Source organism: Nyctereutes procyonoides, unplaced genomic scaffold, assembly GCF_905146905.1.
Source record: "Nyctereutes procyonoides isolate TBG_1078 unplaced genomic scaffold, NYPRO_anot_genome, whole genome shotgun sequence".
Taxonomy (NCBI): domain Eukaryota; kingdom Metazoa; phylum Chordata; class Mammalia; order Carnivora; family Canidae; genus Nyctereutes; species Nyctereutes procyonoides.
In genome coordinates, this window is record NW_026575051.1 from 21,578,858 (window position 1) to 21,605,786 (window position 26,929).

The 26,929-nt window shown below is 35.4% G+C and overlaps 1 protein-coding gene across 8 annotated transcripts in view; it reads left to right on the top strand.

The window, feature by feature from the left end:
* MLIP (muscular LMNA interacting protein) overlaps window positions 1-26,929 on the top strand; it is a 252,774-nt gene that overhangs the window by 120,266 nt on the left and 105,579 nt on the right. For 6 of the 8 annotated variants that reach the window (XM_055330897.1, XM_055330901.1, XM_055330902.1 and 3 more), the window contains 2 exons: window positions 1,641-2,033; window positions 20,638-22,200. In XM_055330897.1, coding sequence (XP_055186872.1) covers window positions 1,641-2,033; window positions 20,638-22,200 — 1,956 coding nt within the window. The remainder of the gene's footprint in view (window positions 1-1,640; window positions 2,034-20,637; window positions 22,201-26,929) is intronic. The other 2 variants (XM_055330899.1, XM_055330904.1) reach the window with 2 other exon arrangements.

A 26,929-nucleotide genomic window follows, 5' to 3' on the forward strand; every position in this document is an offset into this window, starting at 1 on the left:
AGAAAGTTATAATATATCTGTGATCTGAGATTTTCAATACTACTACCTTATTTCAAAGACTCTTGAGGTCAAATTATTTCAAGGAGATCTTGAATGCTACAATAGGAATTTCTGGGAAGTTTCTCTCTTACAGTACTTGATTACACATAATATATTTATGAGATCCTTTGTTACAGGTGCTATGAGCACATGAGACTGCAGATATATGAATTCATCTTGGTTGCAAACCTCCAGAGCTTCCTAAGATGTTGATATTTACTGATTGAAATGATAAACACACAACTACATATTTAAAATATTCAAGATTTTTCCTCCTATTTTTAAAAATAGTTTAGTATTAGAATAGGGTAAATCATCCCTTGATCATTTATATATTTATCCACTATTTACTGAATACACTATATGCTTGGTGCTGTGTTCTGAATGAGTAAAATCAACTCACATAAGTCATTATTGGGAAGGCATGCAATAAAAAAAGTGAAGTGTATATAATAAAATTTCAGACAGTGATAAAGCTGTAAAAAATATATCAGAGGACAGAGAATCATGGACTATAGGAAGGGAATTATTTTAGATCACTAATAATGTTTTCAAAAACTAGTTCAATTATTGCCATCTTTTTAGTTATTGCTATTTTTTGTAATAAGCAATTTGTCTTTGAATCCTGTTATTTTTAATTTAAACTTATTTTTGGGTTTTTGTGATTGTACAGTATTTTAATTTAAAATGTGAAATGACCATTGTTCAAGAAATCCTAATTGGAGGCAATTTGTGTTTTGCTTCAACTAAATTATCATCAGCTGAAAAAATGTGCAATGGATATATAAAATCACCTCCTTATTTTAGTTATATATAATTAGTAGTTTGACTTCTATTTTCACACGTACAACATATATGCACATAATAGCATATGCTAAATTTATCATCATGTTTGAAATTTCATTTATTTTAGTTTACTTAGTGTCTTTTTTAATGTTTTATTCCTAAGTAATTTTAGACCTAAAGAAATGTTACAAAGAAAAGGATCGTAACCACAGCATGGTTATCAAAACCAGAAAAAATAAACATTGGTCTTTTAAACACAATCTTAGTGTTCACTGCTGCCATTGTTTCAGAAGATGTTTGATAGCTTGATAAAGCTATCTTACTCTGGTCTTGTAAACCCTCTATGCACTCATAGAAAATTGGTTGGGAAAAGATTTAGAATTACAAAATAAAATAGCAGTGGAAAATACTTTGTACTAAAAATATCTACTTGTTTTTTTGGTGTCTTATTCTTGAGTTCTTTTCAATTAGTTCAGATTGTTTTGTCTGAATGTCTATGTAGTTTATTGCAATTTTATTTTTCCTTTCAGGCTTTTGGAGATATTTGTATTATTTTAGAAACTTTCAGTGGGGTTTCCTTTCTCTCCTGGCTTATATAGGATATACAGGTTTTGCTTGACCAAACCCCATTTGTTTCATGAATGTTTCCATTAATTTCAACACAATCTCCCCTAAACCAACCTAATTTTTAAATATATTAAAAAAAAATCTTGTCCTTGGAGATTATAAGCAGGTTAAACTTTTAAGTGTACATGCAAAAAGGAAGCCATTGTCAGACCAATGTTAATGTTTTTATGCCTCTACATTAATTGCAGTCTGAGTCCAATGAGTACTTGACGTTGAATGCTGGGAACCAACCAGAGAGAAACCAAGGGACATTGATTTATCCTTCAGAGGTCAGTGAAAAGATTTCACAAGAAAGGGGATTTAAAGCAAAAGAACTTCAAGGAATGCAGCAAAGTGACCTCTTCAAAGCTGAATATGTCTTTATTGTGGACTCAGAAGGGGAAGATGAAGCTACAAGTGGAAAAGATGAACAAGGCCCCCCTGGGGGGTTGGGCACCACAGCTTCTCGGCCCAAGTCTCTAGCAATTTCCTCCAGTCTGGTCTCTGATGTGGTACGTCCCAAAACACGGGGGACAGACCTCCAGGCCCCATCATATTCTGAAATGCCTCATGGGATTGCCCCTCAGCAAAAGCACGGGCAGGTAGGTTTTTCTTCTTCTCATAAGAGAAAAATGAATGTTTATATACTCTTTAACCTAGGTTTTCTGCAAAGGCCTTCCTGTTTGAGGCATACAAAACTCTCAAAGAAAGATCATAAATCATCACAGAGTAAATATAGATAATACATTCGTAAGACAAAAAAGATTATATAATTGTACTGTGAATTGGCTGAAGAGAAAATGTAAAATGTTCAGCTGGAGTGGATCTAGGGGAATGTTATCTCTTACTTTTGAACAATTCTTGGAAAAGGTTGACTCTGGGAGTTTCTTAGGAGAGTGTGCCTGGTTAGCTGAATGCATCCACAAGCATACTGCAGATATGAGAAAGATCCTGTGGGGAGACATCAGTTGGATGTTAGACATAGGCACATTATTTTTAAACTACTGAAAGAGTAGTAAAAGGATATGCTAGGAAGTAAGAGTGTGTAAGAAAAAAAAATTCTCACCTGTGTTTCTTAGGAAGAATATCTGTTGTGGTCCTGGAAGCCACTAACACAGGTCTTGCCTCAGTGAAATGGGAAGATCCTACCTCAAAACTTAGCAGCAAAATTGAATATTCCTTTAAGTTGGAGAACCTATTTAAGACCCATTTTTGTGATGGGAGGAAAGAAGGGGGGTAGATAGGGAGGGATTCTGAAGGGAAAAATGGAAGAATTTGCCATTGACTGGCTATTTGTTGTGATGAAATTATAAAATGACTCTGAGAAGGCATAGGTAGAATGTCAGGTATGCAGAGGCTGGCTTTGGGAGTAGACGGTGGATGCAAAGTTGTCCTTGAGAAAGCATGAGTCAGTACCAGGATGTCCTGTTTAGGATCTGCTAAACCAGGCACTTGCAACATCACAAAGTAGTGGGGAGAACATTTTTATTGGTGAGTTGGCCTTTTGGTGCTGCTAGGACCTATGCTTGGATAACTTATTTTGGGTGCCACCTTATTTTCATTTGTACAGCCTTCACTGACTTCCTGGTGCTGAATTTATGTCACCTATAAGCATCCAGTGTCCTTAAGCTATATTTTAGTGATAGAAGACTCTCACTGGGATACCCCACCTCAGTCTACTGAACTAAAACATTTATTTCTTCTCAAAATTTATTCTTAGACAGTTGGAACATTGGAAATGTTCTAATCATATAATTAAACATATTCTCAGTAAGCAGTGATAGACTTAAACATTTCTTTCTTGCCTCGGGAAAGATGATAGAATAGCCAAGTTGGAGACATGGAGGTTTCCAAAGTCAGGGAAGAATAATTTGATGATACCAAGTATAAGTAAACAAAGAAAATATTCTTAATGAAGCAATTTTTGGATTTTTGCTTTACTTTTCCCCTCAATTGTTAGATTTCTTTCCCTGAGTTGGTCATTTGTTTTTATATGACCAAGTACACAGATGTCAAACTAGAGACTGAACATACTTTGGGATCTTTTGTCCAAAATGATCATATGGCAGTAGATCATAGTCGACGTAATCAAAGCTCTTAATGAAAAGGCAAAGTTTAACCTAATTCATTGGTGGTGGCTGAAAATGATGGTTACCACTAATGGGGGAATAGCGGTTCTTGAAATGTTTGGGAGTAGACATTGTTCCTGTTTCACTGTCCTATAATAATCTGTTTGAGGATCGCCTGGGTGGCTCAGCAGTTGAGTGTCTGCCTTTGGCTTAGGGTGTGATCCTGGAGTCCCAGGATTGAGTCCCACATCGGGCTCCCCACAGGGAGCCTGCTTTTCCCTCTGCCTATGTCTCTGCCTTTCTCTCTCTCTCTCTCATGAATAAATAAATAAAAAATCTTAAAAAAATAATCCATTTGAGTGATGAATAGTAGACCATCATCAAATAAAAAGAAGATAAAATAAGAATAACTGTTAACCACAAATGTCAATCACAGAGAAATGACCAGAGAACCGAAGAAGGCATTCTGAGAATTTTAGTGTAGTCAGTAGCAGAAGCAACAAGTTTAAAGCATATTCCTGATTGGATTACTTGATGCCAACAACATCAACTTTTCAATCAGAAATGTAGTTATTTAAGTGAATTGCTGGTCTACCTGGTAAAAATGAATCTGTGTATAGAACTGTCCATAAACTAGCACTATTAATCAGCAATAATTGATTAAGCTATTCAACAAGATGCCTTCAGTTCCTGCTCTGACTTTTAATCTTTCCAAAAACTAGCCTAGATGTCATTTTCTATCCAGGTCTTCTACTTCTTTTCTTCAGTTCTTCTGAACTATCACAAAAGTACATACTTCATAATTTTGCATCCCTAAACCCTGATTCCTCCAAGTATAAAGCTTTTTTCTTTCCTGGGCACATTCCATTTTGGGCTAGGCTACTCGATACTCTAAACTCAGTTCAAGGGGAGCCCAGGTGGCTCAGCGGTTTAGCACCTGCCTTTGGCCCAGGGTGTGATACTGGAGACCTGAGATCGAGTCCCACATTGGGCTCCCTGCATTGAGCCTGCTTCTCCCTCTACCTGTGTCTCTGCTTCTCTCTCTCTCTCTCACTCTGTGTGTGTGTTTGTCTTATGAATAAATAAATAAAATCTTTAAAAATAAACTCAGCTCAAGTAGTGCCTCTTCCTAGAGACATTCCCTATGAAGTTAAGGCTTCTCCTCCATCTTTACCATTTTCCATATAGTTTTTTAGCCATTTTAGGAAATCTCCATTATAACTCCTTTCACCCAATTGTAATAATGGATTATCTTTCTTCCTCATGAAACAGAGAGCAGTATAAGTCAAGGTTTTTCTAATTTATTTCTGTGTCTCCAGCACTTAGTACAGTGTCTTGCATGTAGGTGAGGTTCAATAAAGTATGTAAACTGAATAAATATTTAAGAGTTCACATCTTTGAAGTCTTTACACAGATATTGACTCCTTTATGAAGGGGTTCTCTGAGTCAAAATAAACTATCCCTCAATATGATTCTGATCGCTTTTTCTCTGTACATCTTTTATAATACTTATCCTATTTCAGCATGTATTATAACTATTTAGGTGCATGCCTTATCTCCCCTAGCAGATTGTAAAGTCTTTAGAGGTAAAATCCATGTTAAATCCATTTTATTAAACATTTGTTCCCTACAGTGGTTATTATTTTATTATAAACATAGTCTATATAAATATTGAGTTGAATATATTGATGTTCCAAATACTTTCATTGAAGTAACATGTTTAAATAAAAGTGCATTATGTTAAAAAAAATCACAAAATCGTTAAAAAATTTAAAGTGTAGGTGAAAAATAAAAATGATATGTAAAATAAGCAATTGAGTCAAAATCCTCTCAAATAAAATTCAGAAAGAAAAAGTAATGTTTTTGAGTGTTGGCATCTTGAGTGTTGATGTAAAAGTCTAATCTGTCTTAACTAGGGATAATATTAGAGTTAAAAGAGAGGTGAATATACACATACAAACATAGAATGATTTGGCTGAAAGACCTATGATAAAGCCTATAGCAACAAGCAGTGACAGTAGGACTAAAAAGAACTTACAGGGTAGAATTAACTGGATTTGTTCATTGACATATATGGGAAAAGTCAAGGATGGATGAAATTTCTAACCAGAGAAATTGGATGAATGTTGATATTAACTGAGGTTTTGGGAAGTGATAGGAAGAGATAAGACATTTAATATGGAGTTTGGGTTGCCTTGATGGCACTTCATCATGTGCCCCCTCTACTAGGGAGCCAGGAGTATGAATCTGGAACATAGGAGAGGGATAGGAGACTGGAGATATTTGCTACATAAGTTGATGAAGTGGAGATATTTACTCATGGAAATAATTTGGAACAAAAAGACATAAGGTTCAAGTCAGAATAGAAGCCAATGAAAGAGACTGTAAAGGGCCTATGAAAGGGCCACGTCCTTTGGAAGGACGTCTTTTGGGTCACGTCCAAGGAAGTTGAAAAGAGGGATTTCATGCAATGAAAGTTGGTGGGATGTTTAACAAAAAGAATAGTCTACAACAAGGTCAAATAAATAAAATATTATTAATACAAAGAAAAATCAAATACAAAACAAGGTCAAATAAAGTAGGACCATCAGAGCCCATTAAATCTGGGAATTAGAAGGTCATCAAATGACCTAAATGGGAACAGTGTGAGTGGGGTGATAGGGACAGAAATGAAGTTGAGAAATGGATGGGTGGTAAGGAAAGGAGCCCATGCACTAGACGGATGCTTTGGGAAAGCAGGAATGACACTGGCAACATAGTGACCATGTTTCTCTGGGTAGTTTTTTTTTTGAAATAATAAACCTTAGTTTCCTCATTTGTAAAGTGGGATAATGATATCAACCTTCCTTGTGAAGATTAAATGAGATAATGTAGGTAATGTGCCTAGAACAGTGCCTGGCTCATGGTAAGATGATTTACCATATTTAAGTTTGAGATGGCAGCATGTTTTAGGGTACAGGGTAAAGAATTTGTGAGGTGGGAGAGGTCTTGTTTAAAAAATTTTTTTTCAAGATTTTATTTATTTATCTAAGAGAGAGAGAGAAAGGGAGTATGAGCAGTGGGGAAAGGGAGATGCACAGACTTCCCTCTGAGTGGGGAGCCTGATACAGGGCTTGATCCCAGGACCTTGAAATGATGACCTGAACTGAAGGCAAGATACTTAACTGAATGAGCCACCCAGGAACCCAAGGGAGAAGTTTTATATTGGTTCAAATGTAGCTTGGATATAAGAACAGAGGGGAAGATATGGAAAATGAGGTCAGAAAAACTGGCTGGGATTAAATAAAGTATGCTTTTACATAAAAGTCTGGGAAATTAGGACACTGGCATGCATATTTATTAAGTACCTAGATTTTATGGATCCATGGAAAAAATTACAACAAATTATTTGGGTAGGGGGTTAGACATAGAAACCTTCCTAATACCCCCAGGCTTCAATCTGCTCTGATGCATCCCTGAGATCCCTCAATGGTAGCATGTTATTTCCTCTGGTTGATGAATAAATTTTGCCATTAGCCCAAGGGGCAGAGGAAGTACATTTATGGAAAATCAAGTTATTTTAACAATTCCAGCAGAAAGGTGATGGAACCTTTTAACAGGAGGGTCTCCTGACTTGTTGATGTCAGAACCCAGTTTTTTTCTTGCTGATGAGGTAAAGACTGAATTTGGTATCATAGTCATTGTCCCCTTCCCCTGCTCATCTTCACTATCCAGAGTCTAGAGAAGAACAAGAGGGGATAGTCACTGAGGGAGGTGATGAGGTGTTCTTCAAGGAGACACTATGTCCCTGCACTCCGTCCTTCTGTTCCTGAATCCACTAGACACTGTTTCTTCATTCCTGCATGACGGTAATATGACAGGCATTAGAGAGTAAGGGAATTAAACTGTATAAGGCATAGTACCTATCTTTAAGGAACTTGAAAAAGATGCACCTGAAAACAGTGGCAATGGAAGGGAACATGTTCTAGGAAGAAGGGGAAGTTCAGGGGGAGGATGCCTAGATCAGCCCAGACGATCAGGAAGGGTCACACTGTAGGTAGCTGAAATGTGAACAATGAGTACACAAGTTTTCTTGGCAGGTAACTAGGGCCTGGGCATTTCAGACAATGTGAATGGCCAGGGAAGTACCAACATATAAGAAGAGGATGGGGGATCCCTGGGTGGCGCAGCGGTTTGGCGCCTGCCTTTGGCCCAGGGCGCGATCCTGGAGACCCGGGATCGAATCCCACGTCGGGCTCCCTGCATGGAGCCTGCTTCTCCCTCTTCCTGTATCTCTGCCTCTCTCTCTCTCTCTCTCTCTCTCTCTCTCTCTGTGACTATCATAAATAAATAAAAATTTAAAAAAAAAAAAAGAAGAGGATGGAAAAAGACAAGGGATATGAAAAGGACTTATCAAACGATAGGAAATAAAGTAGGAGACAGTGACAAAATAGAAGCCACAGATAAAACAGTTTTTAAAAGGAGGGAGAGTTTGGAAGTCAGATTCTATGGAGAAGTCAGAAAAGATAAGGCTTAGGAAAAATGAATCACTGTAGGCATTGGCAATAACAGTTTCTATGGAAGAGTAGGAAGTAAGACCTGTTATGAAGTCAGTGGGAAGTATATTAGTTTTCTATTGCTGCATAACAGATGACCATAAATTTAATGACTTTAAAAAACACCTATTTATTTTCTCTAGGTTTCCATAGATCAGAAGTCTGTGCCCACCTGAACCAGTTCTTTACTCAGGGCCTCCTGGCTTAGAAGTTTAGGTGTCACTTTGCACCCTCATCTGGAGGCCCCCACGGGGAAGGATTTGCCTCCAAGCTCCCTCATGTTCTCGGCAGAATTTGTTTCCTTGAGGCTGTACATTTCATGGCAGCTTGCTTCTTAAAGCTGGCAGCAGAGAAAGAAAATCTCCGCTGCTGAAATCTCTAACCTTTGACCCTCTTTTAAAGAGCTCACTTAATTAGGTCATGCCTACACAGGATAATCTGTTGACTAACTCAAAATCACCTGACCAGGGACTTGAATTATATCTGCAAAACACCTTCAGCTTCGCCAGGTTCTATTTGAACCATGTCCTGGATTCCACCCGTACCCAAAAGGGGGGGATTACGAAAGGGTGGGACTCCTTGGGAAGTCTCTTTAAGTTGTTTTGGCTACAACTTAAGTAAGGAAATCAATATCATGATTGTGTGGTGCACAATATTGATTTTTTTTCACTAGAAAATTTTATTATTTTGATTGATTTAAAAACTTTTCATCTTAAAAAAAAAACTTTTCATCTTGATTTCTTTCTGAAACTAAACAAGAAATGTATAGTTTTTCTTAAAAAAAAGCAATGATGTTTTATAAATTGCCCTTTCATATTTTCTTGTCAGCGTGTTTCAAGGAAATCCATGTGTTCAATATACTTGCTCAAAGTTTAGCCCATACCAAATGGTTGTTTAATCCAAATATCTGAGCAGCAAACTGAGCTAATCCCTCTGGTGAAAGTATGGTCAAACAGCCAAGACCACACTGGGTAGTTGAAGAGAGTCACTAAAAAAACAAACAACAACAACAAAAACAACAACATGGGCCTGAAATTAAGGGATATACAGGATCCACAAAAATCTTGGTGTATGTGTGTACATGTGTTTTTATCAGTCAGCTTTTGCTGCATAACAAACCGTGCCAAAATGTAGTGTTTTTGAAGAGTGAGCATTTATTTAGCTCAAGTATCTACAGGCCAGCAATTGGGCTGTGTTCATTTGGGTGGTTCTGCATATCTGGGGCAGGGTCAGCCAATCTTTGCTGTGGTTCACTTATTTGTCTGTAAGCAGTTGCTGGGTTGGCTGGTAGCTCATTAGCTGAGATGTCATCTTGTATCCTCCAGTGGACTAGCCTGGTGCATTCACATCAGGGTAATATTCTGTATTCAGCAAGCTGGTAAACTCTAAGGCACTCCTGGCTTCCAGGTCATTGCTTCTTGGATCATGTTTGCTAATGTCCCAGTGGCCGGACCAAGTCATAAGGCAGTTGAGATGGAGTGGTGAGGAAAAGGACTTTACTTTTTTTTTTTTTTTTTTTTAGGAAGAGAGTATTTGGAGCATTTTTATGATCCACTGCATAACATTTATTACTATGTTTTTAAAGATTGGAAGGATTTTGGTTTATATTTATGGGACAAATGAGACAGCTAATAAAAAAGAAAAAGGATGGATACATAGCACGTGGGGGATAACTGATGAAATAAAATTCCCTAGAATGCAAGAGCTACTGTGATTCAGAGTATATAGGGAAAATTTACCTTATAAAAGATGAAAATTCGGGCAGCCCGGGTAGCTCAGCAGTTTCTTTCCTTTTTTTTTAAATTTTTTTTTAAAATTTATTTATGATAGTCACAGAATGAGAGAGAGAGGCAGAGACATAGGCAGAGGGAGAAGCAGGCTCCATGCACCGGGAGCCCAACGTGGGATTTTGATCCCAGGTCTCCAGGATCGCACCCTGGGCCAAAGGCAGGCGCTAAACCACTGCGCCACCCAGGGATCCCAGCTCAGCAGTTTCAGGGCATGACCCTGGAGACCAGGGATTGAGTCCCACATCGGGCTCCCTGCTAGGAGCCTGCTTCTCCCTCTGCTTGTGTCTCTGCCTCTCTTTTTCTCCGTGTCTCTCATGAATAAATAAATAAAATATTTAAAAATAAATAAATAAAAATAAAAGATGAAAAGCCATTATTTTTGCTTAGAAGGGAAGAAAAGGAACAAGAATAGATCTAGAAAATACATCTAGATTTTCCTGGTAATCTCCACTTTTCCTTGGAGAAAGTGAAACTAGGTCACCTATTGAGTACAATGAAGGAAGTGGTAAGAGCAGGGTTCATGGAGAGTGTTAACTTTTTCGAAGAGCTGTTATTCAGAGCAGAATAGGAAGCTGAGGCCAAAGCAAATGAAAAAACAACAAAAACCAACCAGCAAAAAGCTGAGAGATATGAGCCCAGCTGAGACATTAACTTTATGATGACATCAATCTTAGTGCCTTCCCAGACCACATGTGAGTTAGAGAAAGATGGCCACTGGTTCTCTGCACCCACCAGTACAATAATTTCAGATCCACTCTCATCTAGTGCCTATATACAGGACACGTTCCCAGTGTCAAAAGGACTATACCTTTTGGATTATACTAGCTAATCAAGAGGACTGTATTATTTTTTTTGTTTTTTTTTTTAAATTTCAGTATAATTAATGTGCAGTGTTATATTAATTTTGGGTGATCAATATAGTAATTTTACAATTCTATACATTACTCAGAGCTCATATGATAAGTATACTCTAATCCCCTTCACCTATTTCACCCATCTCCTCACCTACCTCCCCTCTGGTAATCATTATACCCTCTAGATCCTTCCATATTGTTGCACATGGCAAGATTTCATTCTTTTTATGGCTGAGTACTATTTTGTGTGTGTGTGTGTGCATATGTATCTATGTATTACCTCTTTATCCTTCTATCAGTGGACATTTGGGCTGCTTCCATAATTCAGCTATTATAAATAATGCTGCAATAAACATAGGAGTGTACTTATCTTTTCCATTTAGTGTCTTCATTTTCTCTGGGTAAATACCCACTAGCGAAATTACAAGATCATATGACAATTTATTTTTAATTTTTTTGAGGAACCTCCATACTATTTTCCACAGTGGTTGTACCAGTTTGCATTCCCACCAGCATTGCACAAGGGTTCCCTTTTCTCCACATCCTCTCCAGCATTTGTTTCTTGTGGTTTTGATGGTAGCCATTCTGATAGGTACAAGGTTTTGTACTCATGGTTTTGATTTGCACTCCTCTGATAATGAGTGATGTTGAGTATTTTTTCATGTGGCTGTTGGCCATCTGGATGTCTTCTTCAGAGAAATGTCTGTGTATGTCTTCTGCCCATTTTTAATTGTATTATTATTATTAGTATTAGTATTCTGGTGTTGAGTTGTACAAGTTCTTTATATATTTTGGATCTTAACCCCCTATCAGATATGTCAATTTCAAGTATCTTCTCCTATCCCACAGCTTGTCTTTCAATTTTGTTAATCATTTCTTTTGCTGCATAGAAGTTTTTATTTTGATGCTGACCCAATAGTTCATTTTTGCATTTGTTTCCCTTGATTCAGGAGATATTTCTAGAAAAAAGTTGCTATGACTGATATCAGAGAAATGCCTGCTCTATCATAGGCATTTTATGGTTTCAGGTCTCACATTTAGATCAGTAATACACTTTGAGTTAATTTTTTGTAGGTATGAGAAAATGTCCAGTTTCCTTCTTTTGCTTGTAGCTGTCCTGTTTCACAGACACTGTTTATTGAAAAGATTGTCTTTCTCCTATTGCATATCCTTGCCTCCTTTGTTGAAGAATAATTGACCATATAATCATGAGTTTATTTCTGGACTCTCTAATCCTGTTCCATTGATCCATGTGTCCATTTTTTTGGTGTGTGTGTGTGCTAGCATCACACTATTTTTTATTACTACAGCTTTGTAATATATATCTTGACATCTGATACTTACAGTTTTCTTTTCTTTTCCAATATTGCTTTGGCTGTTCAGCGTCTTTTTTGGTTCCACAAAAATTTGAAGATTATTCTCTCTAGTTCTGTGAAAAATGCCCTTGATATTTTGATAAATATCGCACTGTCTGTAGATTTCTTTGTGTTATACAGACAATATTAACAATATTTCTTCTTCCAATTCATAAGCATAGAATGTCTTTCCATTTCTTTGGGTAGTCTCAATATCTTGCATCAGTTTTTTATAGTTTTTAACATGAAGTATTTTCACCTCTTTGGTTGAGTTTATTTCTAGATATTTTGTTATTTTTTATTACAATTTTAAATGAAGCTGTTTTCTTGATTTCTCTTTCCACTTCTTCATTATTATTGTATAGAAATGCAACTTATTTCTGTATATTGATTTTGTATCCTGCAACCTTACTGAATTAATTTATTAGGTTTAGTAGTTTTTTTTTTTTTCTGGAGCTGTTAGGGTTTTCTATATGGAGTAACATGTGATCTGCATGTAGTGAAAGTTTTACTTCTTCCTTACCAATTTGGATGCCTTTTTCTTTCTTTTTGTTGTCTGATTGCTAGGACTTCTAGTACTATGTTGATTAAAAGTACTATCAGTGGACATCTTTTTCTTGTTCCTGATATTAGGGGAAAAGTTATCAGTTTCACCCTCACATATGATGTTGGCTGTGGGTTTTTCATATATGGCCTTTCTGATGTTGAGGTATATTCTCTCTAAACCTACTTTGTTGGGAATTTTTATCATGAATGGATGGAGATGTACTTTGTCAGATGCTTTTCTGCGTCTATTGAAATGATAATATAGTTTTTATCCTTTCCTTGTTGATGTGATATATCATGTTGATTGATTTGTGAATATTGAGTCACTCTTGCACCTCAGGAATAAATTCCACTTGATAATAGTGAATGATTTATTAAAATGTATTGGTGGATTTTGCTTGCTAATATTTTGTTGAGGATTCTTATATCCATGTTCATCAGATATATTGGCCTATAGTTCTCTTTTCTAGCAGTGTCTTTATCTGATTTTGGTATCAGAGTAATGCTGGTCCCACGGAATGAATTTGGAAGCTTTCTTTCTATATATATATGGAAATATATATATACTTATATATATGTATATATATAATATATATTATAAATATATACTTTTTTTATGGTTGTTTTTGTATGTAAAAACAAATATATATGGAAACATATATATATATATTTGTGGGTTTTTTTGTTTTTTCTTTTACTAGTTTGAGAAAAATAGAATTTTTTTTTTTTTAAGTAAGCTCCACATCCAACATGGACATGAACTGACAGCCCTGAGATCAAGAGTCACACACTCTAGGACTGAGTCAGCCAGATGTCCTGAGAAGAATAGGTATTACCTATTCGAAAGTTTGGTAAAATTCACCTGTGAAGCCATCTGATCCTACAGTTTTGGTTGTGGGAGTTTTTAAGTTACTGATTCAATTTCATTGCCAGTAATTGGTCTGTTCAAACTTTCTATTTCTTCCTAATTTTGTTTTGGGATTTTATACACTTCTAAGAATTTTATCCATTCCTTGTAGGTTGTCCAATTTGTTGGCAAATAATTTCTCATACTATTTTTTAAAATTGTTTGTTTTTCTGTGGTGTTTGTTATTTCTTCTCTTTCACTTGTGATTTTGTGTTCTCACTTTTTTTATGTGTCCAGCTAAAGGTTTATCAATTTTGTTTATATTTCAAAAGAACCACTCCTGATTTCATTGATCTATTCTATTTCATTTATTAGTTTCTATTTCATTGATTTCTGCTCTAATCTTTATTATCTCTTTCCTTCTACTGCCTTCAGGTTTTGTTCTTATTTTTCTAACTCGTTTATGTGTAAGGTTAGGTTGTTTATTTGAGATTTTTCTTGCTTTTTGAGGTCAGCTTATATTGCTATAAGCTCCCCTCTTAGAACAGCTTTTGCTGCAGCCCACCTATTTTGAATAATTGCAGTCTCATTTTCAGTTGTTTCCATTATTTTTTTTATTTTCTCTTTGATTTCTTGGTTGACCCTTTCATTATTTAGTAACAGGTTATTTTATTTTATTTTTTTTTATGATAGTAACAGAGAGAGAGAGAGAGAGAGAGGGAGAAGCAGAGAGAGAAACAGGCTCCATGCACTGGGAGCCCGACGTGGGATTCGATCCCGGGTCTCCAGGATCGCGCCCTGGGCCAAAGGCAGGCGCCAAACCGCTGCGCCACCCAGGGATCCCCCAGGTTATTTAATCTCCATGTATTTATCGTCTTTCCAGGCTTTTTCTTTTGGTTGATTTCTCATATCATAGTGCTATGGTCAGAAAAGATGCATGATATGTCTTAGATCTTTTTCAATTTGGGGGGGACTGGTTTTGTGCCATTTTTCAATTTGGGGGGACTGGTTTTGTGCCATTAACAATCTGCTCTGGATTATGTTCCATGTGCACTGTTTTAGAATGGAGTGTTTTGAATTTATCTGTTAGATCCATCTGGTCCAATGTATCATATGAAGCCACTGTTTTTTGTTTTTCTGTTTGAATGGTCTGTTCATTGATGAACATGGGATGTTAAAGTCCCCTACTATTACTGTACTACTACTATTTATTTCCTTTATGTTTGCTATTAGCTGCTTTATGTATTTGGGTACTCCCATGTTGGATGCATAAATATTTACAATTGTGTCTTCTTTGTTCCTTTTATGGCTATATAGTGTCCTTCTTTTAATCTTGTTACAGTCTTTGTTTTAATGTTTATTTTGTCTGATATAAATATTGCTACTCCAGCTTTCTTCATTTCCATTTGCATGATAAATACTTTTCCATCTCTTTGCTTTCAATCTCCATATATCTTTAGGTATGAAATGAGTCTCTTGTAGGAAGCATATTGATGGGTCTTGCTTTTTAACCCATTCCATCATATCTCTTTTGGTTAGAGTGTTAAGTCCATTTACATTCAAAATAATTATTGAAAGGTGTGTACTCATTGCTATTTGTTACTTATTTTATGTTTTTTTGTTTTGTTTTGTTTTGTATTTCTTCTCTGTTCCTTTCTTCCCTGGCTCTCTTCTCTCATAGTTTGTTGGTTTTCTTTAGTGATATACATGGATTCCTTTTTATTGATTTTTTTGCATATCTATTACCAGTTTTTGATTTGTGGTTTCCATTAGGATTCTATATAACATTTTATACATAAGCAGTCTATATTAATTAGTAGCTTAAGTTTGCACCCATTCTAAAAGCACTAAATATTTGCTCCTCATATCCCCTTTCCCATTTTAGGTATATGGCATCATACTTTACATTCTTTTATTCTGTGAATCCCTTGACTGGTTTTTATAGATAAATTTCATTTTATTGCTTTTGTGCTCCCAACTTTTCTTACTCCTGTTTATAGTCTTTTCTTTCCACCCAGAGTCCTCTCAATCATTTCTTCTAAATCTGGTTTAGTCATGATGAATTCCTTAACTTTTGTTTGTCCGGGAAACTTTTTTTCTATCTATTCTGAATGATAGCCTTGCTGGATAGGGTATTCTTGATTGTAGTTTGTTTTTTTTTTTTTTTTTCTTTCAGTACTTGGAATATATCATGCTACTGTCTTCTGACTTGAAAGGTTTCTGCTGAAAAATCAGCTGATAGTCTTAGGGGTTTCCTTCATATTTAGCTGTTTTCTCTTGCTCCTTTTAAATTTCTCTCTTTATCACTACTTTTTGCCATTTTAATTACTGTATGTCTTGGTTTAGACCTCCTTGGGTTGACTTTTTGGTGGGTTCTCTGTGTCTCCTGGATCTGGATTTTTGTTTCCTTCCCCAGATTCAAAAAGTTTTAAGCTATTAGTTCTTCAAGTTAATTTTCTTCCCCTTTTCCCTCCCTTCTCCTTCTGGGATCCCTATAATGTGAATGTCATTATGCTTGATGGTATTGCTGAGTTCCCTTAATCTATTTTCATTTATTATTATTATTTTTGTCTTTTGTTCAGCTTGATTGCTTTCCATTACTCTTTCCTCCAGGTTGCTGATCTACTCTTCTGCTTCTTCTTGTCTACTCTTTACTCCCTCTAGTGTATTTTTAATTGCAGTATTGAGTTCTTCATCTCTGATTGGTTATTGTTTATGTTTTCTGTAATCTTTGTTGAGGGTCTCACTGAGACCTTCCACTCTCTTCAAGTTCAGTGAATATTTTCATGACCATTATTTTAAATTCTCTGTCAGGCATTTTATTTTCTCTGTTTTCTCTGTTCAATGAATATTTTCATGACCATTATTTTAAATTCTCTGTCAGGCATTTTTCAAAATCCTGGTTTTATTCTGTGTCTCAGCAGGGTGATTTGTTATGCTGTCTCTAAAGGGTGGGAACTCAGTTTCCTATTGCTCTCCAACTCTTCCAGAGCTGAGCCTGCTGATTTTTAATGTTCTAGGTGTTAAGCTCCACTGATTATAAGAACTCCTGAAGTTAGATTCCTTTGATTTTCAAAGCCAGATGTTATGGGAATTTGTCTTCCCAGTGTAATTCCTCTAGGCCTGGGACATCTGGTATGGGGTCTGCTCCTCTCCTCTTTTAGCACCTGGGGTGTCCCTCCCTCCTAAGGACAGTTCCTTGGGTCATTTTAGTTCCTGGTGTCTCCACCCTTTCTACCCTTTTTGGTGTGACCACTTCTCCACATTTAGCTATAAAGAGTCTGTTTGCTCATCTTTGGGTCTTTTTCTGGGTTATTTACACGTTTTTGGGTATTATCTAGATGTATCCATGGAATGAAGTGGGCCTAGGAGCCTCCTACTCCACCATCTTTCCAGGAAGTCCTGTTACTACTTTTTTTTTAATCAGCTTTTAGTAGACTGGGTATCAGAGCATAATGGCAGTTGGTGAGGTTGATTTAAGAATGAAGATTTGTCAAGTGGGTTGGAAAAAGATCAAGATTGCTAGAATGTTGACAATACTGACAAGAAGGCTGAGAATAAACAAAGCCCCAGAGAGGGGCTCTGTCATGAATGAAAGATCTTTAGTTCACATTATAAATGGAGAAAGTATTGATGACATCTTAAGCATAGCTGTATTTTGATTAGATTTTAAAAGTCACTCCAATGATAGGTTAGATGGGGTGCAAGTAGAGGTAAGAATACCAGAAACATTATTTAAATTGTTCATCTTTGGAAGGCTGAGAATATATCTGTCTAGGGACATTACAAGTGTTCATCAGGGAGAAGACCCATAAATAGGTAAGTTTAGGAGGCCAAAATGTCATAATATAATGATTGCATTAGAAGACAAAAAGGAATCTAGAGTTTCTGCCTTGCATGGTTGTACAGATTCAGGAGAAAGAGCTCAACTATATGGATCAATATCTTGTGCTGTCCTAATCTTGGTAACTCTTCAGATAGCAGGTCAATCACTTTGGCTTTTATTCAGGTGCCTTAGAATCTAATACTAATTAGGAAAAATTGAATATACACAAGAACAGTTAATTTTAGGTTGATTAAATTACAAGGCATCTCCATAACAGAGACTGGTTGTTAGAATAATTGATGGCTTCTATTCTCTAGGACCTAAGTGTGGATTTAGGATTGAGATTGTCCACTTGATGATGGCAGAACACTGCAAGCATCCTCTTTCACTGAGATTATTATGAATATATTCCAGAGTTCAGGATAGGCTTTCTAGGAGAAGAGAGTTTTGAAAATAGCTTTGGAGGAGGTGTATGGTAAGGGGACTCAAGGAATCAGAAAAAGACTGAGGATTGGAGAACACAGCCGGGAGTATCTCTAAAGAGGTGTTGAAAGCAAAGAAGTCAACAAAGATCATGTTAGAAATAAATGACAGAGGAACAGAGAATGACCTTGAGGAATAGGAATTAGAGCATCATTAACAAACCTAGAGAACAGAACAAGAGGTTATTAATAGGAGAAGATGAAGGGGAAGTAGATTGCAATAGAGTAGTTTATTATCACTGGTAAGGGATTTATAGTGTAGAGGTGCATGAAGGAAGTAGTTTATTATCACTGGTAATGAAGGATCTATTCTGAGCTAACTGAGCATTTGACAGGTATCCATTCTTTCTTTCTGCACAAAGTTATTCATGTCTGTACCTCATTTCAACTTTTTTTTAACATATTGAGGGAAGTTAGGAAAATGAATCTTTTTAAAAAATATTTTATTTATTTATTCATGAGAGACACACACACAGAGAGGCAGAGACATAGGCAAAGGCAGAAGCAGGCTCCATGCAGGGAGCCCAATGTGGGACTCGATCCCAGGACCCCAGGATCACGCCCTGAGCTGAGGGCAGATAGATACCTAATCACTGAGCCACTCAGGCATCCTGAAAATGAATCTTTTTCATTAAAAAAGCATTCTTTGCTCCTGGGAATTTTTTAAAAGTATGGTGCCACATTTTGTTATTAGTATAAATTAGGATAGCAAACAGATGTATTTGCAAATTGGAAACAAATACATTGCAAATACATGTTAACATATGGAATAGGAAAATATAATAGAAATATATGTAGGTTAATACAAACATAATAAACTTTATTAAACTTTTCAGAGTCTTTCTTTTAGAAGTTTTTCAATAATTAACAATTCAAAAGTACAATAAATTGATATACTTATATTAGATAAAATATGATTCAGTGCAGTAGAATGTTTGGTAATTAGAAGCCATAGTCTTGAAAAGTTGGAGGGCACACTTTTTTCCTTTGAGTGAGACTATCAAAATTTAGCCCTATGATTTTAACATGATAATTTCATGGATAATCTGGATGAATTAATTTATTGTGTTAAATGAAGTTATCTGGAAATATGACTGAAGAGGTAATGGAATTTTTGTTGCTATTATCATTAATTTACAAAATTCTTCACCAAAAGCTACAATGTAATATGCAAAGACATCCTACACAGCCTTGAAATTGCTTCATTCCTTTTGTGAGACAAGACCAGTCATTGGAAACAATGACCTTTCATTCATATCTAATTACATGAGTCAGTTACATGAACACTGGCTAAGAAGAATTGTTTCTAAGTAAAACTTATGTGAGGGAATTGTTAAGCTTTCTTTCTCAGATGATTGAATTCTGCTTGATTTTCAATAATCCATGATTTTTGGATATTCTGGGTAATGCCAGTGTATCCAAATATTAATTGTGTAGCAAGAATTCTGTGTTGCAAATATATATATTCATTTACACATAAAAAGAAAACTATTTTGGTATGTTTACTTGAAACTTAGAAGCTTAGGGTGAATTGTTTGCATTTATCAGTTTTAGATGTTTTCAGAACTCAAAATTCTATGAAAATCTTATTTATGTATTTATTTATTTATTTATTTATTTATTTATTTATTTATGTATTGAAAAATCTTTGCAATAAGTCTGATGGGCACCATCTTACAAAGCAAAATCAAGAAATATCATTTACTGAGTTTGTAAACCAGGCTTTTGCTAAGTTTGTTAGTCACACATTTTCCTACTATGTAAGGCCTTATTACTATTAAGATAGTAATATAATATCACTTAATAAATATTAATATTTGAGTAACTGATATTCCCTAAATTGTCTTATGAGTCAATAGAATCAAATCAATAATTTTACAGGGAGACTTGTGTTTAAAGATTTGTGTTTTGAATCATTTTTAATTTTAGTATTTGTCTTAAAGTACTGGATGATTTGTAAAGTAGCACAAGAATACATACCACCAGATATCTGTTCTTTCTTTCTTTCTTTCTTTCTTTCTTTCTTTCTTTCTTTCTTTCTTTCTTTCTTTCTTTCTTCTTTCTTTCTTTCTTTCTTTCTTTCTTTCTTTCTTTCTTTCTTCCAATTTGTTTAGGGATTGGTGGGTTGCATTGTTTCAGGCAGACTACATTTGTAAATGTAAAGCACTCTGTCTTTTTTTTTTTTTTTATGAAAGCATACCTACCTTTCCCAGCATAATCCAAATCATTCATTCTGGCAAATAACTGGGGAACATTTTTTCATAAGTTAAAATTTGCTCTGTATTTCAAACTAACTCTCTTAATTTCTCATTGTTGATGTCAATCATGTTGGTGTTGGGTGCTGCATCTTTTGAATTCTGGTCATTTTTTGTAGTTGCGTAATATGTAGGAGTACTTTAAGTTTTTAGAATTTTAAATACTTGAAGTGTGTTAGATTTTTTAAGGATTATAGTCATATTATTGTAGTCATTATATTATTATACTATTATATTTTTACAATGGAAGAAAATCTATTTCATTTTCCAATGTGAATTTTGAAACTTATATTGGTAATTTAAGTCTTTTCAAGTCACACAATTCCAAATTAAAATAACTGCTTTAGATGTTGTCAGTGAATTAGTTTCCAAATGGAAACATGGATATACAATTCTATATCGATGTTCTTCCAGGGAATAAATGAGGCATAAAATATAAGACTTCACAGTTTTTTATATTTCATTTCAAATTTAAAGCAATGCCTCATTAGTGCAACAGAATTTCCTCCATTTTTATGGAGGCTTAGGTACCTGTTTTGTATAAACTAATAGAAGGACTGTTTGCATAAACACACAAACAACAAGAATATTTTGATAGTTTCACAAATAATGTCCTATTACAATCTGTCTATTTCTTTTTCCTCTAGTTAACTTCTTCTCCCACTACCTCTGAGCATCTTACCTGTAAACCACCTGCTTTCTCCTTTGTTTCTCCAACTAATCAGAAAACGCCACCTGACCCAGTTAACCTCGACGGAGCCTCTGTGCTAGAGGAGTTCCACACTAGGAGGCTGGATGTCAGTGGGGCCTTGGTGGAAGAAACAACTACGTATTTCCAAACCTCTGCTCACTCCTCACCCTTTATTGCATCGAAGGGCACCTCCTCGACGACACAGTTTCCTCATTCCACTCAGTTATCAGGTTCTAATTTATCCAGTCCAAGAGAAGCAGATCAGAAACATGGACGGGCATCTGAAGTTCTGAAGAAGACAACAGCTTTCACCTCGCATGTCCTTAGCCCCAGAGAAAGTCCGAGAACCACTTCTGCTTCACCATCCTCCAGTGCTTCCCTGAAGTCTAATTTGGGCTCATACATACCAGTCCGTATTGTCACACATTCACTCTCTCCAAGTCCCAAACCATTTACCACCTCTTTCCATGGCTCTTCTTCCATTATCTGTAGCCAAGTGTCATCTAGTGGAAATCTCTCGAAGTCAGGGGTGAAATCCCCAGTGCCCTCCCGGCTTTCCCTGCTCACGGCCATCCTCAAGTCAAACCCTTCTCACCAAAGACCGTTTTCTCCTGCATCCTGTCCCACTTTCTCTCTCAACTCCTTGGCTTCTTCCACACTCACACTGGATCAAAAAGTAAAACAAACCTCACCCACACCTAAGAAATCTCTCTCTAGTTGCTCCCTGAGAGCAGAGTCTCCAGAGCAACAGGCTTCTGAACTTAGCCAGCAATCCTTTCACTTACCCCTTTTGGCTAAATCTGCTCCCCTTTCTCAGGCATGTTCCCTTTCTCCCACAAAACATGACAGTAGTAGTCTTGCTTCTTTGAAAGTAGAGAAAACATCACCCACTTCTTTAAAAAGTAACCCAACACTCTCTCTGCTACAGACTGATACATCAAGTTCTACGGGTCTTCCTCCTGTTCCTCCAAGTGTTCCCTCTCTTTCTTTGAAGGGCAAACAGGATGCTGACCTCAGGGGTCCAGAAAAGCCCAGGAATATTCACATACATTCTACATCAGCCTCCTCTGCATTATCTTCTCTATCTCCTCCCACTAACCAAAGGGCCATGCTCTCCTCTCCAGAGAAATGTTTCTATCCTTCTCCAGCTCTTTCAAACCTGATAAACAGATCCAAGAGAACAGCCTCACAGCTAGCTGGCCAGGGGCAGAATCCTTTAACAGCTCCTTCACCCCCTGTCTCCAGTGCTAGCTCTGCTTCTCTTTCCAAATTGGGGTCTTCCCCTTTCCCTCATGCTAATCTGCCCATTCAGCCGCTCCAACTCAGTCCTTCAACACTGTACCCAAATTGTAGCAGTGGTACCTTACCTTCAAGACTTGGAAAATCTGAAAGCTCCATATCAAACCACAGGTCATCTGTTTCAACCCCATCACCTCCCATCTCTCTAACAAGAACCAAGGAGCTGATTTCACCTTGTGCATTGCCCATGTCAACAGGCCCTGAAAATAAGAAACCCAAGGTATTTTTTTTTTTGCACGTTGCATGGTGCATGCTTATTTTGAAATGCGGGAGAATCTTTTTTTCCAGGGGAAAGGTAATTATGATATTCATGCTTTTCCTACTGGAGCTATAGAAAGTATAATTGGGGCTAAGATTTGGTATATATAAATGTGGAGGTGAATTATAATCTATTTTAAAATGTGCATGTTTTGGTAAAACTCTGATATTTCAATTCCTCCTATTATGGTATCTTCTTATATCCATGGCTGGCTCCAAGGGCATTTTTTTTTTAGGTGTAATATGAGTTATTGATTGCAAAGATGGGATTTAAGGTAGCTGGCTCAGACTTGAGAATATGATACATTTCTGATTGCTTAATTACATGGACCCAATTGTCCATAGAAATATTCTATGCTGATAGAATAGTAGACAGGATCAGTGTAAACTGGAATATGACCCTAGATCTAGGTCCATATTCTTACCAAGGCAAATTGAAAACTTTCTATTTCCTTTCTATTTCATTTATTATAAATTTTCCCTTTTTATCAGGTTGATTTCTTTGTTGTTCCTCATACCTCCTCAAATCCATACCAATATGGATTTAGCTATATACATAGAGGATAAAAGGGAATAGAATTTTTTTAATATATGAATATTATATTTGATTTATTTTGAACACTAAATACTTAGGAATTATGAAAAAACAGAAAGGATGAGTAGGCTGAGTATAAGGAAATTGAATTAAGAGAGGAGAAATACTGGCTTCTAAATGCTCTGAAGCAGCCCATTCAGCAAGAGTGTAACACTGGGATTGATTGATTGATCATTTTTATTTATTTTATTTTTTCTTTTTATTACTGAAGTATAATCAACATACAATGTTACATTAGCTTCATCTGTACAACAAATTGATTTAACAATTTTCTACATTGCTCAGTGGTCACTGTGATAAGTGTAGTTACCATACAATATTATTAAAATAAAGAGATCCAAGAGAACAGCCCCACAGCATTATTTTCTATACTGTATTTTCATCTTTGTGGCTTACATATTTTATAACCAGAAGTTTGTACTTCACCCCCTCTGACAACCACTAGTTTCTTCTCTGTATTTAAGAATCTGTTTTTTTTTTTTTTTTTGCTTTGTTTTGAGATTCCACATGTAGGTAAAACATTATGGATGGTACCATGCACTGTTGGTGGGAATATAAATTATTACAACCACTGTTGAAAGTAGTATGGAGGTTCCTCAAAAAATTAAAAATAGAAATACCATATAATTCAATAATTCAACTACTGGATATTTACCCAATGGAGGGAAAAACTACTTTGGAAAGATATAGGCACCCTATGCTTATTGCAGCATTATTTATGGTAACCAAGATATGAAAGCAACCTAAGTGTCTATCAACAGATGAAAGTATAAAGAAGATGTAATACCACATATACACACACACACACACACAGAGGAGTATTATGTAGCCACACAAAGGATGAGATCTTGCCATTTGCAACAACGTGGATAGATTTATACTATGCTAAGTGAAATAAGCCAGACTGAGAAAGACATATTGCCATATGGTTTCACTAATATGTAGAATCTAAAAAGGAAAAGAAATTATAAGAGAAACCAGAAGCAGAATCAGACCTGTAAATACAGAGGACAAATTGATGGTTGCCAGAGGGAAGAGAGGAAGAGGATGGGAAAAATGGATGAAGGGGAGTGGGAGACATAGGTTTCCAATTATGGAATGATTAAATAATGAGAATAAAAGGTACATCATAAGGTATATAGTCAATAGTATTATAATAGTGTCTTTTGGTGACAGATGGTGGCTATACTTGTGGTAGGCATAGCATAACAGATAGAGATTTGAAGCACCATGTTGTACACCTGAAACTAATGTAACATTGTGTGTCAACTATATTTCAAATGAAAACACTTAAAAACCCCAACACTTGAGAGACTGCCATTTATTTTAATATGAGAAGGGAAATATTTGAAGGTGTGATCCATAGAGTTCACTTTTCCTGGTAGAAGGGCAACTCTGCTCTAGAGCATACCAGCTTCCCAGCTATTCTCAAGTAATTAGGATGTGGATCTTATAGAACCAGAATTTAGTTATTGTTGTATAAATAAAATAAAATTATGAAAGTTCCTGTATTATTGTTGTATAAATACAATAAGATTATGAAAGTGCCTGTATTGGGAAGGGATTGCGACTTTTAGTTCAATGCATTAAAATAACAGTTTGAGAGCTTCTAAATTCCATGGAAATTGTGTTCAACTCCGTCACTGTTTGAATGATGAAGTTAAAACAGGAAAGATAAACAACCCACATAATCTTGTTAATGATGTTTCAATACAATTCAACTTAACAAGCATGTAGAAAACACTTGCTGAATGCCCACCACTATACCAGCTTTTTGGGGGATATGTGTTTGTGTGTATGTATGTTTTAAGGAAAGTAAGTGATAATTCTTTGTCTTTAAAAAAAGTATTTTTCAGCAGAAGAAAAAATATATATACATAATGTGGAAAAGCTATATGGGGTTATTAAATTTACAGTAAAACTTGAAAACAAGTATAAGGCAATATTAACATAGTGTAATATAGATAATATATAATTGTTCACTGAATTCAATATTATAGAAGTATAATTATGGGGTATGGCTAGTGAGAGAAGTTATAATAAATGTCAGGCCTGCTGGAAATGTTTAGGATTTAGTTAATGAAGAGGGAAGGAGCTAGCATTTCAGAAACAGTAAATAACCTGACCAAATATACAGAAGATGAACCCAGAGGAGCATGTGAAGAGACATAAGATGATTGGTCTTATCATCAAATAGTGATAATTGTAATCATAATTATCTTAACAGATAACATATGCCATCTGTGATATAAGAACTATACAAAACATACAAATTAAAAATTAAAAGAGACTGTCAGTTATACTTTTTATGATCTTATAAAGTTAGTAATATTATTTTTTCCATATTATATCCAAAACACAGAAGCAATAACTCATATTAATTATCATCTTAGTCTTGTAATTCTTATGAAGGAAATCATCATTATGGAATAATCAGGATTATCAATTTCTATAATGTTTAGGTCATTTAAAAATGTATTTTTAGAGATTATTTAGTCGTGTATTTTAAACTTTCAAAGCAAATGGGATAGAGAAAATCTAACATTTTCCTATAATTCTAAATTTAAGAATCTTATGTATAATGACCTGGTGATTACCTTTTCAATACATATGTGTGGTTATGGAATTAATTTGTTATATATTAAAAACAACCTGATGATATAAACATTACTGTCTCCTGAATTTATTAACAATTATTTCTTGAACCATAGTACCATATAATTAAATTATTCATTATCTTTGTGAAAAGTGATTTTACTCCAGAGGCTTTTTCAAAGTGTTTCTGTTTGTGGTTCACTCTGCTTTGTTCATGTTTTTTCCTATTTTTGGAGAGTTGGAGGATAGTAAGCCCAGAGGGCTTTTGATCAAGTCAAGGTCTTTTTTGTCCTAAAATCAAGTGTGTTGAAGATCTGTTCTCTCCAAGCTCACTTACTGTTCCCAATATTGAAGACTTTTCAGCATTTGCTTTATTTTTTGTTTACTTTTTAAAATTTTCAAGTTAAAAATTCAGTTTATAGAAGTGCATGATAAATTTGATGAACACGAAAATATGAAGAATAATTATATCTATTTTACTTACTTTTTGAAAAAAAATGTTTCTTATAATGGGCAGAATTTATCACTTCTGCAAAAATAGTTGCTTTCTGAGACATGCTGTTCTTAGTTATATTTATTTTTTCCTAGCTTCTTGCTATTATCTTTCCATGTAAAAATCCACCTACATTTTTTTTATTGCAAGCTATTATTTGCAGGAATTGTAACTTAAGTATAAAAATTCATTAAAATGCATACTGGAATAGATAAATTTTATCCTAGTTTCCTTTGATGTTTGACTAGTTTTGTTTGAATTGCTCAGATTATTTCATAGATTCATGAGGAAATAGACAAAAGCTTTGGGATATCAAAGAATTCATATGCGTCTATGGGTTGTTTCTTGTCTTGCTTCTTCCACTGTGGTGCTAATCCAAGCACAGTGCTCTCTTTGAAGTCAAGAGCTTCAGATTTAGATCAGCTTCACTCAGTGCCAGATCCCAAAAGAGGTCCTAGAATACAAATGGCCATCAAATTAAAACATGAATGCATGAAGGGTATTAGTTCAAAGTGTGGGCCCTACTGTCCTTTGATATTGAAATAAAATGGAACAGCTAGAGTATACTGAGCTAAATTCAGATATGAAGCATATTTGATATTTCTTTTTCATAGGTAGAATCTTAAGGTTTTGAATCTGCATTAGTATGATATAATTGATATATTTTAATTTCAGATGTAGTGTTAAAGTATTATTTTACAGTATAATCATGGCCCTAAACAGAATGAGAATCTCCATCAATGATGCTCAGTCTACTCTGATTAACATCTACATTGTTGAGATATTTCTGTTCCATAGGAAAGCCTGAATATCATTAAAACTAATTCCTGGAGTTGTATTTGAGTTCCTAATATATTTGGTCTTCATTTATAAAATAGTTAAAATTTTTCTCCCAGGGAATTACCATGGTATTCCATACAGAGATTGGAGGCTATTACCTCAAAACTTCAAACATTTGCCATTAACTGAAGATGGTTTGAAGCTCTTTTTAACTGTGAGGGCTCCAAT